At 44.1% G+C, this 14996-nt stretch overlaps 1 protein-coding gene across 3 annotated transcripts in view; it reads right to left on the reverse strand.

Moving 5' to 3' along the window:
• Positions 1–14996, reverse strand: part of FLI1 (Fli-1 proto-oncogene, ETS transcription factor) — an 88477-nt gene that overhangs the window by 11567 nt on the left and 61914 nt on the right. For all 3 annotated transcript variants that reach the window (XM_075442483.1, XM_075442482.1, XM_075442484.1), the window contains 2 exons: positions 14564–14767; positions 7887–7955 (listed from right to left, as the gene is read on the reverse strand). In XM_075442483.1, coding sequence (XP_075298598.1) covers positions 7887–7955; positions 14564–14767 — 273 coding nt within the window. The remainder of the gene's footprint in view (positions 1–7886; positions 7956–14563; positions 14768–14996) is intronic.

Below are 14996 nucleotides of genomic sequence, written 5' to 3' on the forward strand. Positions count from 1 at the left end.
TGGAAAAGCCCCAACGTAGGCGCACGGGAACAAAAAACACTACTGCTGCAAACCAAACATGTCAGCAAGGTCTGCCAAGCTGCCGAGCATCCAGCCCTCACACTCCCGTCATTTAACCTCCTGGAGATCGCATTGAAGAGGTGGGGTTGTGTTTAAAGCCAGTTGGAGAGAAGAAACCTAGACTTTGAGTTTCTGCAGGGGCAAGGAAGCCAAAACACCTCCAACTCCTCCTAGAAACATTAGACACATTGTTTTAAATGATGGCAGCAAACATAAAGGTTGTGGAGTCTGCAAGGTTGTTCCCAGGCCCACCCTGGCTCCGAGCATACGTACGAATGCTCAGTACATACTGTGCAAAGCCCCGCAGTGCCGGCAGCAAGAGATTTGCTTAGACGCAGTTTTTCTCAGCACAAAGCCGGGAAGGCTCGGGATGCTGTCAGTTGTCTGTAGGAGGTTTGACAGTGTGTGGCAGAGATGCTGCAACAGGACTAGAACGCAGAGCAGAGTAGGAGTCCTCTGGCCTGTTCAAAGGGCTACAAGAGGTGGCTCATGAAAGCTGGCAATTAGCTTCCCGTAACATTTAGCCCTATGGAACGCACTCAGGTACAGTTACACGTGTCAGAACTGTGTACGCTGAGGCCTTGAATCTCACCCACACTATCATTTGTTTTGCAAGGAATTACTCTTCAATTTACTGTTTCTGCTGAATAAAACAATTACTTAGCACGTATGCCATATGTCATGCTGTATGTCATTCATGGCCAGTATTACTACGACTGTTCTAATGATTACTTCAGAATTTCCAGTGCCTTCAAGCACCAAACACATTGGTTTCTGCTTCAAGACCACAATGTCCTGCTCTTTGCGCTGAAGAGTCACCAGTACAGGGATCATATGTGGAATTAAGTAATTCTAAGTCTCTCCACTAAGAGGAAGCAACTAGCTGAGTGCAGAATAGTTTCGACATGACTTCTATCCTACGCTATCAGACTATCTGATTATTTCATAGTTTAAAAAAAATACTTATTATCAAACATCTCTACATTGCTAGTAACCTGCTTTACAGATAAGAAACTGACATGGAGACCAAAGTCCAGGCTTGGAACAACATTGGTTTTTGACCAGAAGTCTACTCAAAGCAGGTGAGAAGGGACTAACATCTGGATTTACGTAAGAAATCTGTTGCAGAGCATGGACGTGAAGGACAGGTTTAACTTGGGGAAGATCTAAAAGTAGCTGAGAGCCTAGTTATGTATTGGTATCCTTATGGAAATGATCAGAGCAATTAAACATGTCCGATTTAACTCCTATTCTAGATCCAGTGTTGGATTAAAGTACCGTGGCTGAAGCCCACTTATTTCCCACTTCAGACAGGAGCTGGAGCTTAACAGAGTGCATGCACAGAACGAAGATTCAGGATTTTCAAAGGGGACTCATTCAACTTCCACAGACAGGGGCACGCTTAGGGTTGTCCCTTCTGAAGCAGGTCGCTCTGGAGTAAGATCTGTGATCCCTCTCCCTCATGAGACTTAGCCTGGCAGGGTGACACGAAGGAGCGCCGACGCACCGCAGCTCTAGAGCCTGGAGCTCTGCTCCCCCCAACTGCGGAGGGCTCTGGCCTCCAAAACTTGGAGTCACTCCCTGTTTGCTTTGAGCCATAGGCGACAGCCCCCAGTTGTGCGAATGTGGCTGGAAAAACATCCCAGGGCCGTGCAGCGGTGGAACTTCCTGATTCATGTCTGAGTTACCCTGTGCAACGCTTACAAAGACACATTATGAAGAAAAGGAGGAAGTAATGAGAATTTTTGTTGTTGTTGTTGCTTTTTTTAAGATCGGCAGCAGAAGTCCCAATGCACAGTGCATGAAGACCGAGGTATGTGTCCTAAGAATCCCGCCCAGAGCCAGCTTGGAAAAGCACTTCCCAGTCAACATACGTGTTACTGAGCTACGCAGGGCTGCAGACACGACCAGCCGCCTGCAGACAGGCATGCTACCGAGCAAAAACGCAGCCACACAATTGCATATTCTTGAAGGCGTGTTTCTGAGCAGGCGTGTATACACATTCATCCAATAACACATACGAGCGTGCACAAATATGCAAGCAGCACCGTGCATATTTTAGCCCCCAGCACGCAGCGGGGTGAAGCCAAACAGCTAACGTGCTTGCAGTTGAGCTTATTGAAAAACACATAAATGCAGAAGTAAAGAAAAAGAAACGCATATTCACGGAGAAAAAAGCTAGGCGCAGCAATACGCACATAAAAGGGAAGGGAAGACACACAGGCGCAGACATTGCAGCTAGCATTTTTACAGTGTTTGCCCCATTTAACTCGCTATCAGGAAACAAATTTACTGTTGTCTTAGGAAACAGCCGAAGCACTTCCAAGAGCTTTTTGCAGGAGAGACTGCACCCCAGCAAATGTGTCACTCCCCCCCCACCCCGACATGTGCAATAACATTGCTTGCAGTGCACCCTAGGCAAAAAAATAATAGCTCTTTTGCTGGGAGAAAAGGAAGGATAATGGTTACTTAGAAAGTGCTCCAGACAAGCTGTCAGGTTGAATTCAGAGAACTGGAGTCTACTCTGGGACAGCGCTGGCTCAGGGTGATCCCTTGTGAGTTGGGTTTCCTGCCTGCTACAGCTTCAAGACAACGATTCTTTGTTTCCAGTTTTTCTGGTGAAAAAACACACGCCTGCCTCCGAAGAGGGTCAGGGAGAAAGCAGACAAAACACTAACTCTGGAATTTCAAAGGAAAACAATTAAAAAAAAAAAGAAAGCAAAAAAGAAAAATCCAAGAGCGCTAGCTACTGTCTCTCCTGAAATCATAAATCCCTAGTTTGGCTGCACAGTCGCAAGAAGAGAAGCACCAAAAAAGCCTCCCCTCTTTCTGCTACGGAGCTAAAAATGGGATATTTCATCACCAGGCACACAAATATCATCGACAAATGTTTTAGCATGTACAGACAATTAAGAGGGCATAAAGCTGCAACTGCTTTTTCTCTGACACAACTACGACTGGAGGGTTTATAACTTTGCTGTGAACAAGGGGGCCTTACTGACACACTCGAAAGAAGAGTTTACTGAAACTGGTCAATATTTTTCGCATGACAACCTTTTAGACCTGAAAAATGGCCGTTTCAAGAGAAGAATTTTATGCAGGAATTTGAGAGTATTTTCCTGTGGGAACTGTGCTTATGCAATCATGCTGCCTGTGGTCTGTTTGCTCTGCTCTCTCCCGTCCCCAAAAACTTTTGAACCTGCCACCCAAAATTGTCACTGAATTTGATGAGTGGGAGAGATGAGTTTTAAGGAGTTCCTACCAATCTAAAGCAAACTGCTGGGGAAAGAGAAGAGAGATTGTGGCCCTGACAGTGAGAAAAGCAGCTGCACAGACTCATTTTGCTAGGTACCAGGGAGTCTGTGTAAGAGAGATCTTACTAATGCTCCAACATCAGGAAACTCTTCCTTAGGGGCTCACAATGGACATGGGTACAAACCTGTGGGAAATCACGCCGTGTGAGTTTCAGAGCTCACAGATTTGTTTATCTGCTTAAATTTGCCAACAACCGAACAAAACACACAAGCAAACACACCTCATACCCAAACATCCTTATCGTTCACACAAACACTTTAATAATGCAAACGTAAATGTGTAACAGCCACAGACTAAATCCTTAAGATTAATCTCCTACATCCATATTCATGTATTCACATACAAATCTTCCCTGTTTGAAAATCCAGGTAGCACATCAGTTTTTCCTGGGTTCTGCTTGAATTTAGGTTGGATTTATGAGACTTTGGGCTAGTGCTGGTTTACCACTATTCCAAGCTAACTATATTGCCTTAGGCTGAGCCTGAGGTATGCAGAGGACAGCGCTGGAGGACGAAGACCCATGCTGAACCCAGCCTTTTAATCAAGATCATACATAACCTGTAATATGGAAGCAAACAGCCACGCAAAATCACTCCAATAAATTCTCACGTGTGATGCGCGGGTGTAGCCCTTCTCAGCCGAACGCTCCTTCATCCTGCTCCGGCCCCTCACTGCACGAATAACCCTCTGCGTGTCAGCACACACTACAAAGCACCACATACACAACACCAGACACTCCTATGTGGCTGTTTGGACACGTGTAGTTTTACACATCAACATATCGTGATTTTGCCTCTCTGGAAACTGCCAGCACCATCCTGCTAAGAGATCGGTACCTGGGTTCAAATCCTGCACAGCCTTTAGGCTCGTATGCTAAACACATGAGTTATGCAGCCCTCAACATAATTAAAAGTAAGCATGGACTTTAAAAATTCATTGGATCGAGGCCAGAATGCTCACAACCGTACAGGACACAGCCCTTTGGCCTCCTAAATGTTGTTGTATGTGAATATACTTTCCATTTCCCTGTGGAAACCTACTTAAATGACACCATTCCGAGGGCGAGCAATTTAAAATCTCCATGGACTTGAGCAGATAATGTGGTCTCAGATTCTTCTCCCACGTCTCCAGCACCTACAGTAGGTCAGTCATTGCTCCAAACAGTCACGGAAAATGAAACAGACCATCTCTCCAGCGGAGCACTGGGAGCGGGGCACAAATCTTTCCATTCAGCAATGAGAGCAACCTCATTTCATTTTCCAGAAAATTGTTCTCTAGCCAAAAAATACTGGTGATTTTCATTACAGCAATTTATTTCTCAAAGGCAGCTGAAGACAATTTGTACCAATGACGCTAAATACCGTACTTTTGAGTGTTTATGAGGCTGAGAAGCAAAGAAGCTCGGGCAGCAAAAGTCCTTTGAACACGACAAAGTTTCTACCTATCTGATCTGAGAACAAAATGCATGTGCCTGGTGTGCCAGCTGTGTAAGTTTAGAGTATCCGTTTCTGCCATGAAAGCAGTTTAACTCTCCTAGAGCAGTGCTACAGGTTGCTCTGTGTGCAGAGCTGGCATTGCAGAAGAGAAGTGAGAGGGGCAGAAAACAGAAGGGAAAAAAGGCATAAAGTCTGCAGCTGCAACCAGCCAAGGAAGCTCTGCCTCCAGAGCCACGGCACAAAATCCAGTTCTGCGACAGCAGCGCTGCCCTTGCCAGCGTGGGCCACGGGTCAAGTGATGCCCTGTGCTCCTGGGTGACACCATCCTTGCTGTGGCTACACAGCATGCCCTGCTGGGTCTGTAACATGTCGGGGAGAGGGCAGGGCCATGCGCCGCACCTGAAACATCTGCATCGCTCTGTGTTGCAGCCATACCTTTTTTGGCCATGTAGGTTCTTTTTTTACAGTATGTGGATGGAATATGTTGCATAAAGCACAGCATAAGCACAGGCAAAGAGTGTGCATTTCCCCCTGGAATTTGCACAAGCAGGTTATTTGCGTTAGCTACGTGACCTTAGAGAATGTGCAAGAAAAATTACAGGAGGAGTGAAGAAAATAGGATGTTTTTCCTGTCTCTGACGTGTATTGTACTATTTCATCACCTCCTCCTGCTTTTGAATCCTCAAGGGAAGGTGGTTAGGAAAATTTGTTTGTCTGTTTTTATTCACGGACATAGAAAGAAGATGTATTTACAGGATGAGTAGATTCCTGATGCATAAAGAAAAACATTTCATCTTTAAGAAGTTAAGGAGACAAGAAAACAGCTATGAAAAATAATGATTTTTAATCTGAAATTCCTTTTCCAAAAGAGTATCATCATCTTGAAGCCAGACCATTAAAAAGCCTTAAAAGAAAGCAAGGAAAATCTTGTTGCCTAACGGACTACACTGAAGCTGAGGAATTCCAAGCCCAGTTTTATGTCCGTCACGAGTTTCTGCTGTGAGATTGGCCAAGACACTTCACTCTGCTCCCCCAGTTCCTTATCTGTCAGCCTGTCATGTTCACATGTCTCTAATCCTGTCATCTTATCTCTCAAATAGTATTTGGAGCACGAATCAGTTACAGTCGGTTGAAGCGGGTTGGTTTATCCTAGAACAGTATTCAGACATCAAATGAATGCAGAGGAAATTTATGCATAGGAAGAAATGGAAGAGGAATAGATGGGATTTCAACGTTGCTTTTGCTAGTTCTTAATTTTTATTTGACTGTCCCATGGGTGTGTTTAGTCCTTTATTGACATATGATGAAAGCACCATGTAAAGTTAAAAACGCCTAGCTGACAGAAATCAAATGCAAACTTCTGTCAGCTGCACTAAAGAGACACACTTGAGGGCAGTAAAAAAGGAGGGGGAGGAACATTGTTTCCCTCAAATTTCTTTCTGCCTCAGTGACTCTAGGCCCAACTTGCAAAGATAAAGGGTATAAAAAATTCAGACGACCGTGATTTTACACAGAGCATTTCTCTTTAATAAAAAAATCGCAGCTTTCTTCCCTTTATTTTTAGCAACCACCTGGCTTGAGACAGAAAGAGCAGTCTTGGATGTGCGTGTGTGTTTATGGGGGAAATTGTGGAGGAACACGTGCATGTCTGTCTGCTTTATTCAAATAGGAGCAAGCCTAGCTTTTATTAATTTTAAATAGATGACTGTTAGCATGAAAATAGTCACAGAAAAGCCTGAATGGCTTTGTCTCCGTAATGCACCATGTTTTATCAACTATTGCCTGTCTCATGAAGAAAGAACAGCATGCCAGGGAACAGACAGCTCAAGTGGATAGTTCTATGCTGGACAAAAGAAGCTGCTGTAAAAAGCTGCACTGATATTGTGTGGTACTGGGTCCAAGACAGATGCTGGAGATGAAATGCAGTGTGGTGCAATGAAAAAGCAGCGCTGGCTCTAAGAGCAGTGCTAGTCAATGAAGCAGCCAGGGAAGCAGCCAGGCACACCACGCAGAAGCTTGTTAAATGTGTGATCTCAGTTTGCTGTAGCCTTTCAGTGAAATCGGGGGGTTTGTCCCTCTCTTTCCAGCTGTTTAAATAAAAGACTTTCTGCCTTTCCCCACTATTCTTTGAAATGCAAACTTGTGGCTCATCAATGAAGCCATGTTCTCCTGAAAAGCATAGAAATGTTTACATATAAAGTGAGGAAACCGTCTCAAAACTCAAGTAGACTCCTTCTAGGTGGACTCCTTCTCATATAGCAGTCAGCAGCCTGACTGTGACTTACTGTCTTATCCAGGCAAGGGATGTGCATCATATCCACCACACCAACTCTCATAATTTTATCATGACTGAGAATCCAGGTTTTCAATAAAAATAAGAAAAAAGGATAGAACCGTAGCTGCAAAGGAAAACCTGAAAAACCCGACTGAAGGCTATACAAACAACTCAAAAGCCCAAAGGACCCCCAAGTATGTTACTAACTTTTAAACTTCAAGGTTTCTAAGCTCCATCTACATGATCAGAATTTCTAAGAGATTAAAAATTTGGGTTTATTTGAAAAAGAATATCAAAATGTTCCAAAGTGAAAGTGTCAAAAAAATACACTTGGTCTTCTATGCTAGTTGAAACTAGCTGACAGATTCATCAATGGTTTTGGAAGACGTGAGTGGCCTTTATTCAGTAATGGAGTTTATTGTGAGAAAGTTTTATCCTTTCAGCTAGGAACTCATTCAGAGAGAATCAGTGTCTCAGTCCTTGCTAGATAGCTGAGATTTCAAACAGTTTCACATAAGGAACAGAAAACACGCCATCAGTTCATCAACTCAGTAATACACAAGTGTGAAAGCGACAGATCTACATTTCATGCCACGATGTTGGCTGCAGAAGCCGAGATGTGATTTTCAGGATGGATGGAGTTGCAAATTGTGAATTATTCCATTTTAACCACGCTGTGCATGCATAGGAGATCAGAACACTTTCATGCCAAGGCGATTATAAAAAAAGGCTAGTTTTAACCCAAACAAAACCATTGTGAGAGCATAAGAAGCCAGGACATTTGTATGCAAACGACTGACCTTCTTTGGTGGCAAGACGTGAGGAAGCTTCTGTGTGGGATGGAGTATTGTAGACCAGCAGTGAGCTACCTATAACGAAGAGAAAAGGAGTTATTGCAGTTTAAATGCTCTCTGCCAGTGGGGAACCATGCAGGCAGGTAGAAAATGCTATCACTAGGATCTCAAGACCACATTTTTCAGACAATTAGGCACACATTTTCTATGATGGATATGAAATTCTTTTAAAAGCCTGGTAGCTGTATGTCATACATGTGCTGCTGTTACTCCACTTGCAAATCAAAATAAAGACATTTGCCTCCTTCACTGAGTGCCTTCTGTTGAAAACTGGTATAAAAGGGTGTGGTTGTACAGTAAATTTATACAGGTACAATGTCTATCACAGCAGAGCCTCTAGAAATTACTATGGCAGAGATTGTATTACAGGATAAGGAAGAAGCTTTTCTCTCTATAGCTGTGATAGAGAAAATTCCCGTTTGAGGAACATGCAGTAGAAGTGACGTGAACTGCACTGTCAGGATCTGAACATTTTTAGAGTGTCACATGCTTGGTTTTGGGCCAACAGCTGCAAAAATCTCACTAGTATTCTAGCATCTCCCATGCTTTGTGGAGTTTGAAAGTAGCTTGCTTGTTTCAGCGTGGCCTTTCCATCCGGCCCCGCTTGAAACAAAACTGTTCAAGAGGAGCACAAGAAAGAACCCATTGGAAGGGTCTTTGTTTTGCAGTCTATGGTGGAAATGTTCCTTTCTAAGTATTTTACTTTGATTCTCCTGCAAACTCCTCTGGAAATGGAGGAAAAGGCCCTGTGAGCTCCTGGAAGCCAGCATGTAATACACATTTCATGCTTGTCTAGTTACGTGTGTTTATCCTACATAATCTTCTAGGCTCACCTTTCCTACAGCTCTTTGAAAAAGTTTCCACTGCATTAGGCGGTGACACTGATAACGAGGCCCAGGGCCGCTCTTGGTAGGCATTGATGATGTGAAGCGGAACAGGGCAGCAACCTTGCCATGGGTTGATATGGAAGAGAAGTGCTTTTGCAGACACTTTCTGCTATTCATATCTACACATCCTCTATTCAGTGAGATTCTGTCCCATTTACGTTGTCCTAAGCCACACACAGCAAAGAGTATAGATCTGTGTACATGCTATGCTGGCCCTGAGCATCCCCAGATTCTTTGGCAGGGCTAAGAATAACTCTTTTGCAGGTACTGAAACACTAACTGATTAGGATCTTGTGACTAAGCCATGCAGTCTCCACATTCCTCTAATCCACATGATCCCAAGTAACACTGACCTCACTTGCCCCTCCGCAGTATTCACAGTATGTCTCACTTTCCTGTGAGAGCTGAGGGTTAGGCAGCTCACTGCCAGAAATAATGGCCATTGCAGGTGCTGGATCATATTGGCCCTGTGTTTCTATGGATTTCTTTTCTTCCCCAAATGCAAACAAAGCCAAAGACGTGCACAAGCCAGCGTGTACGCAGACGTAGAAGGTGTTGGCAAAAAAACGCCTGCTCATAGGGAGTGGAGGATGGATGCTCTCAGATGCTGCAAGACAGGGGATGTTTCAAAAGACCAGGATGGATAACGTGGTAAACTAGGAGGGGAAGAGTTCAAAGGGATCCCAAGAGTATCTCGACTGTGAAAGCTGCAGATGGCCAAAGCGATTGGCTTAAATATTTAGAGAGATTGGCTGGTCTTTTGCTGCTGCTGGAGGAGGAATTGCAATAGCTTTGTCCACTTAACTCCTGTTTTCATCAGATGGTTTTTGGCTTTGGCATTTCTTTCTGGAATATCTGTAGGGGAAACTCCTGTCCACCACTCTCTCCTTTTCAGGTTATCTGAAGTAGATCCTGAATGCAATGCCCAGCCTAGCTTGCCCCCCACCAGACAGGGAAGTGCTGAGGAATTCAGAAACACAGTTTTCTACGACTAAATACGCTGCAAATGCCTGGTTGCGCTGCCTGGCTGAGGAGGTGGGGGTGGGGTGATGAAAAGCTCTGAACAAGCCTGTACGATCAACCTATAGCTACTTTACACTAAAAAATGCAGCCCAAGCCACCGGAGAGGGACGGCGCCTCCCCCAGTTTAATTGCTAAAAGTTCTCACCTTTGCCCGACAGTCTGAGGTTTCTGGTGGGAACACCACAGAAAAGGAAATGTGTTTCCTATTAAGGGTTTTCGGTGAAGGAGGAAAAGAGAGAAAGCCAGAGACACAGATCAGGACAGAGAGAAGCAGACAGACAGACAGAGGCCAGGCTGCTCCCTCCCTTACCCGTTCTTGGGCAAAACTATGGCTGCGATGAATGTTCGTTTTGTTCTTATTCCCCCTACCCCTCACTGGATCAGTGACACCTTAGATTAAATCAGCTCTTTCTGGAAACACTGGTATTATTAATAAAGTGCAGGGCTATTCTCCTATAATTAATATTAAACATGTTATCTTATGGTTCCCCCCACCTTTTCCTTTCTTCTTTTATTTCCCTTGCATTAATTAAAGAGGAAGATGGAAAAGGACTGAAAAAACAGAGCAGGAGAGATTATTCCCCATAAAGCTTTCCTTTTCAGAAGGCAGCTGATCCTCCTGAGATAGAGGAATATCTTGGTTTCACAGTCTTGAAGTCTACATAACCTGCAATTCTTTTTTATCCTGACCATCTGAAGGCCATGTGGCCTTCCCTCCACATCTCCTGGTAGAATCGAGGTTCTGCTGCATTTAGCAGTATAGTTTTGTTTGGCATTAATATATGGCTCGAAACCACAAAGCCTTTTTCTGCTTCTGCTTCTCACCACAGTCTCATTCTTTCCGCTTCAGACTCTTTTCGTTTGTACACACCACACACAACCGACCCCTCATAACTAGAGAGGAAAAGGACGGGAGGTGACAGTTCAGGCTTCTTTTGATGTTCATCCCAAACACAGTCTGAAAATGTTCAAACTTCTCTTCCCACTGCCCACTGGCTGACTGGAGGAGATTCACCAGGCAGACTGTGTTTGGAAAAGACACCGGCACAGCAGTCAGTCAGTCTGGAGTCCAAAGGTGCAGGGGGATGAACGAGAAGAAAAGGCCGAGGCATGGCTTCACAATTTCAGAGAGGAAACTGGAAGAAACACTTAAAGAAAGATCATCGTTTGGGGGACGGGGGGCACAGTAAGTTCCCTGCAAAAAATACCGGGGGTGTTTTGAGAGACTCCAAAGGATAGAGTGTGCTGCAGAACGGTGTTCTGCAAGTCTGAAATCTCCTAAAGACCAGAGAAGTCTGAATTCCTGAGTGCTTCAGTGGGTTACGGAAACAGGAAACAACTGCACAATTCTGATCCAGACCTAAATTTCGCCCAAAGACTAAAGGTGCTGTGATGTGTGTTTGGTTTAGTCTCGACTGTATTAAATAGCTCGCCTGAACCATCTATCTCCAAAAGTAAGACTGAGCTTTTGTTGAGGTCTTGCAGATGTTACCGGTTTACTTTTTCAATCTGGACTCAGATGTGCCCAAATAACGTACTTCATAGGCAGGTTTCAGAACGGTTTCCCCCTGGTCAGAGTGTAAAATGTTGAAATCCTTCTGCAGAAGCTAATTTTCAGGGGCTCTCCTTGCTAGCAAACAGGCTCAGAAAGTTCAAATCAGCTCTGTTTCTTGGAAAACAAACACCATAGTTAAGGATTCACTAGACATCACATATCCAGCTTAACACCCTGAGAGGACAAACACCTTTCAAAAGAGAGACTGGGCTGGTGTAATCTAGCCTACAGATCTCCAGTTCCCCAAAGTTCTCCTGTCTTTTGTTGCCATCACATATTCTCCACCCTAAGCAGGAACAGAGCTGGATGTCTCTGCAACAAACAACCTTAGAAAAGGGGAAAACTCATGAAAAAAGACCATCTCCCTGTGGCACTGAGCTCAGAGGCTCGGCACTAAACATCCACTGGAAATCAGTCTGGAAAAACAATAAGCTCCTTTCGAAGGCGTTACTCCGTGAGGGAGTTAACCAGCAATCCAGAAACCAGACTGTCATTAGGCAGCGCTAGGAACAGCTGCACGGAAAGGAATGCTCTTCAGAGGCTGCCCGACCTCCACTCAGACAGGAGCTTGCTTTAATAAGACAGCACTCGCATGACGTCTTAGAACAGCCCACGGGGCTGAGCAGAGAGAAATTTATAATCATAAAAGCCGAGGATGGACTGGGATTGAATTCTCCTTTTGTATGCATCCATGTAAAATTGGAATAACTTGTCTGAATCCAGCAAAGTTGCTGGGGTTTTGCACAAGCTTAATAGCATAGAAATCATTGTAGGCATTCCTCTGGCAGAACATTATATTTTTATGATTATTATTCAGCCTGCATTGCAGCAGCACTTAAATGTTGCAACTGCATTAGGACTCCATTGAGCTGGGTCTTGAGAGACATGAGGCACAATCCCTGTTCCACAGATTTGCCATCTCGACAGACAAGACCAACAAGAAGGCAGGATTACTAGCTCCGTTTTACAGCAAGTACAACTGAAGCACAGAGGAACTGAGGCAAAGGTTTATTCCTCCTAATTTCAGGCATTTAAAGGCAATGTGTGAACCAGGGGACTACTAGCCTGAATTTCAATGTGCTCTGTTGCTTCTTTTCTATAAACGGTGACCAGTGTGACCAGACTACTAATTTAGAGACTTCAGGTATCTTAAGGTAGGTAGGATCAAGCAGGAATTTGCTCCTGAACAAATGGTCAGCAGCAAATGGTGAAGGTGGCAATTGAATCCAGGTCTTCAGGCTTACACCACGAGAGCACTCTTCGAACACCCCAAGTAACTGGCTACCTAACACTTGAGGCTATCACTGGAGATGCTGTCTGGAGCTAAAGCAGCAGCAGAATTCAACTCTTCTGCCAATCTTTTCAAATTCAGCTTGGTTCTTTGATGCAAAGAACATACAACTCTTTCTTCATCTCTCTCTGTCAATTCTCAAGTCTTATCAAGAAGACAAGTCAAGTGTCTCACTTGAGTATTTATCTTGTGGGAATTTAAAAATATTTCCGGTTACAAAGCGTCTGATTTGCCCAGCCAAAGTCAGCAGGTTTGGCCAAAGCAGCACTGGCTTCACACAACTGCCTTACAATTTCCCATAAATGTGTAATTCTGCATGCAAACCTTAGTTAGAAAGCTAGTTTGCATCTGCAATAATCTTGAAGTGTTCTGTGAGCCAGCAGCTCTTTGCTGATGAAACAGGATGAAATTTGCAAATTATTTTGGATCGGAAATTATTTTATTGTGAAGTCACAAGGGACAAAAACTGTTCAAATCCAAGAATTCGGTTATTTGTTGTGAATCATTTCTTTGGCTTGCCTTCTCAGACAAAATAAAGGTGGGGCTTACAGAGGCACCCATCTGTGATCTAACTCCTGTCCCACTGTAATCTGTAAAACCCCCACTGATTTTAGCAGAGGCAGGGAGAGACCAGCGCTGAACAGCTTGGAAGAAACACCCTAAATAAATGCGGTCTCTCTGCTTTATTGCACTGGCCAGATGGAGACATCTTCAGCTGCCTTTACATCACAATTTGATTTCCCAGTGGAAGAAATATACTTTTTTCCTTTCTCTCCCTGCCCTCCCACCTTGCTTTATGGCACCTTCTCCTGATTTTTCAGTCCTCAAATAATTATAGTCCGATAAAAGCTGATTCACTTGAAAAAATATTGGAGCATGTCGGATTTAGTTCTAGTTCTCTGGCCTCATCATAACACAACTATCCTTAGCACACCTTTGTGAAGAAAGGAACTGCTTTTACCTCCATTTTGTAGATGATGAGGAGACATTTAGAAGCTATGGACATGCTCACGGTTGCACAGGAACTATTAGAAAGGTCTGAATCTAAAACTCACAGCCTCAAGAGCGTGTGCTAACCAGAAAGTGATCATTCCTGCTTGGGCTGCTGTGGTGTGCATTTCCCACAAGCAGCTCAGAAGAGTGCTCACAGCTTCTGTTTTAGGCGCTTACCACAGCAAAAAGGAGCATTGGATCCATCACATACTCTAGTGTGGGTTAGAGTAGCAATAAAGAGGTTGACCAAAACTTATTGAGTACTAGGTCTTTGCACGACGTCTGCTTCAGTGCACTTACATTTGGGGAATTGCTCTTGCATGTTTTCCTCTTTCCAACAGACCTGGGTCTCTTTGGGGAATTGCTCTTGCATTTTTTCCTCTTTCCAACAGACCTGGGTCTCCAGGAACATAGAAAATCTCCAACTCTGGCCAGTTGTGGATCCTATTCTGAAGCAGCCTTTACCAGAAGCCTTGGGGAAAAGTGTACAGCTCTCTAACTGCAAAGCTATGGAATAATTTGACTGTGACTGTGTGTTAATGTTTGGTTTAATCTCCACAGCAAATTTATGTATTTTTATCATATAGTCACAGATGTTTCTATTATCTGTAAGACTATCTAATCTTCTTAAGAGTCCTGCTCAGTTCTTCACCTCCCTGATAGCATCACTAACTCCATCTAAGTTAAAATAAACTTTCCAACCCACTTTTTATTCTTCCCTTCCTTGTTTGCTCTCTCTGCTTGCCTTTGTTCTTTTTCCTTCATCCTTGCTGCTATTTATCCTGCAAGAAGAGCCCTAGAAGTTCAACACTCATGGCAGCTCCTTGTATCAGCGTGTCACGCTGCGGCTGGGATGAGTCGGGGCGATACTTACTTTCCCTGAGGTAACTGAGGTGAGACAACAGAACTTCTGTGTTGTAGAGGGAGGTGGTTCGGAGGAAGTCATCCTTGTTCATTTTGCAGAGCTCCTTGCCATCCATGTTCTGGAAGATGGTGGTGTCAATCTCCATTAATCCGTACTCCTTTATAGCCCATTCCAGCCACTGGCGCACATGTTCCTGGGTCCACAGGGTGGGATCTGGCAGGAAAGCACAGAGGATGGTAACACTAGATGCAGGCCTCAAGTCTAGCACTCTCTGTAGCCCAGTTAAAGCATTAACCTTTGTTTCCACAACGAAATGAATTTAATTTACTGATGCCAATGCATTTTGCCAAGATGAACAAGTGCTATGCTATAACAGGGCTCAAGGCACATAAATTGATCACACTGGCCCTCTGGCAGGGTAAGTTCTCTCGATTGTCTCCCA

Source organism: Opisthocomus hoazin, chromosome 24 (assembly GCF_030867145.1).
Source record: "Opisthocomus hoazin isolate bOpiHoa1 chromosome 24, bOpiHoa1.hap1, whole genome shotgun sequence".
NCBI classification, from domain to species: Eukaryota; Metazoa; Chordata; class Aves; order Opisthocomiformes; family Opisthocomidae; genus Opisthocomus; species Opisthocomus hoazin.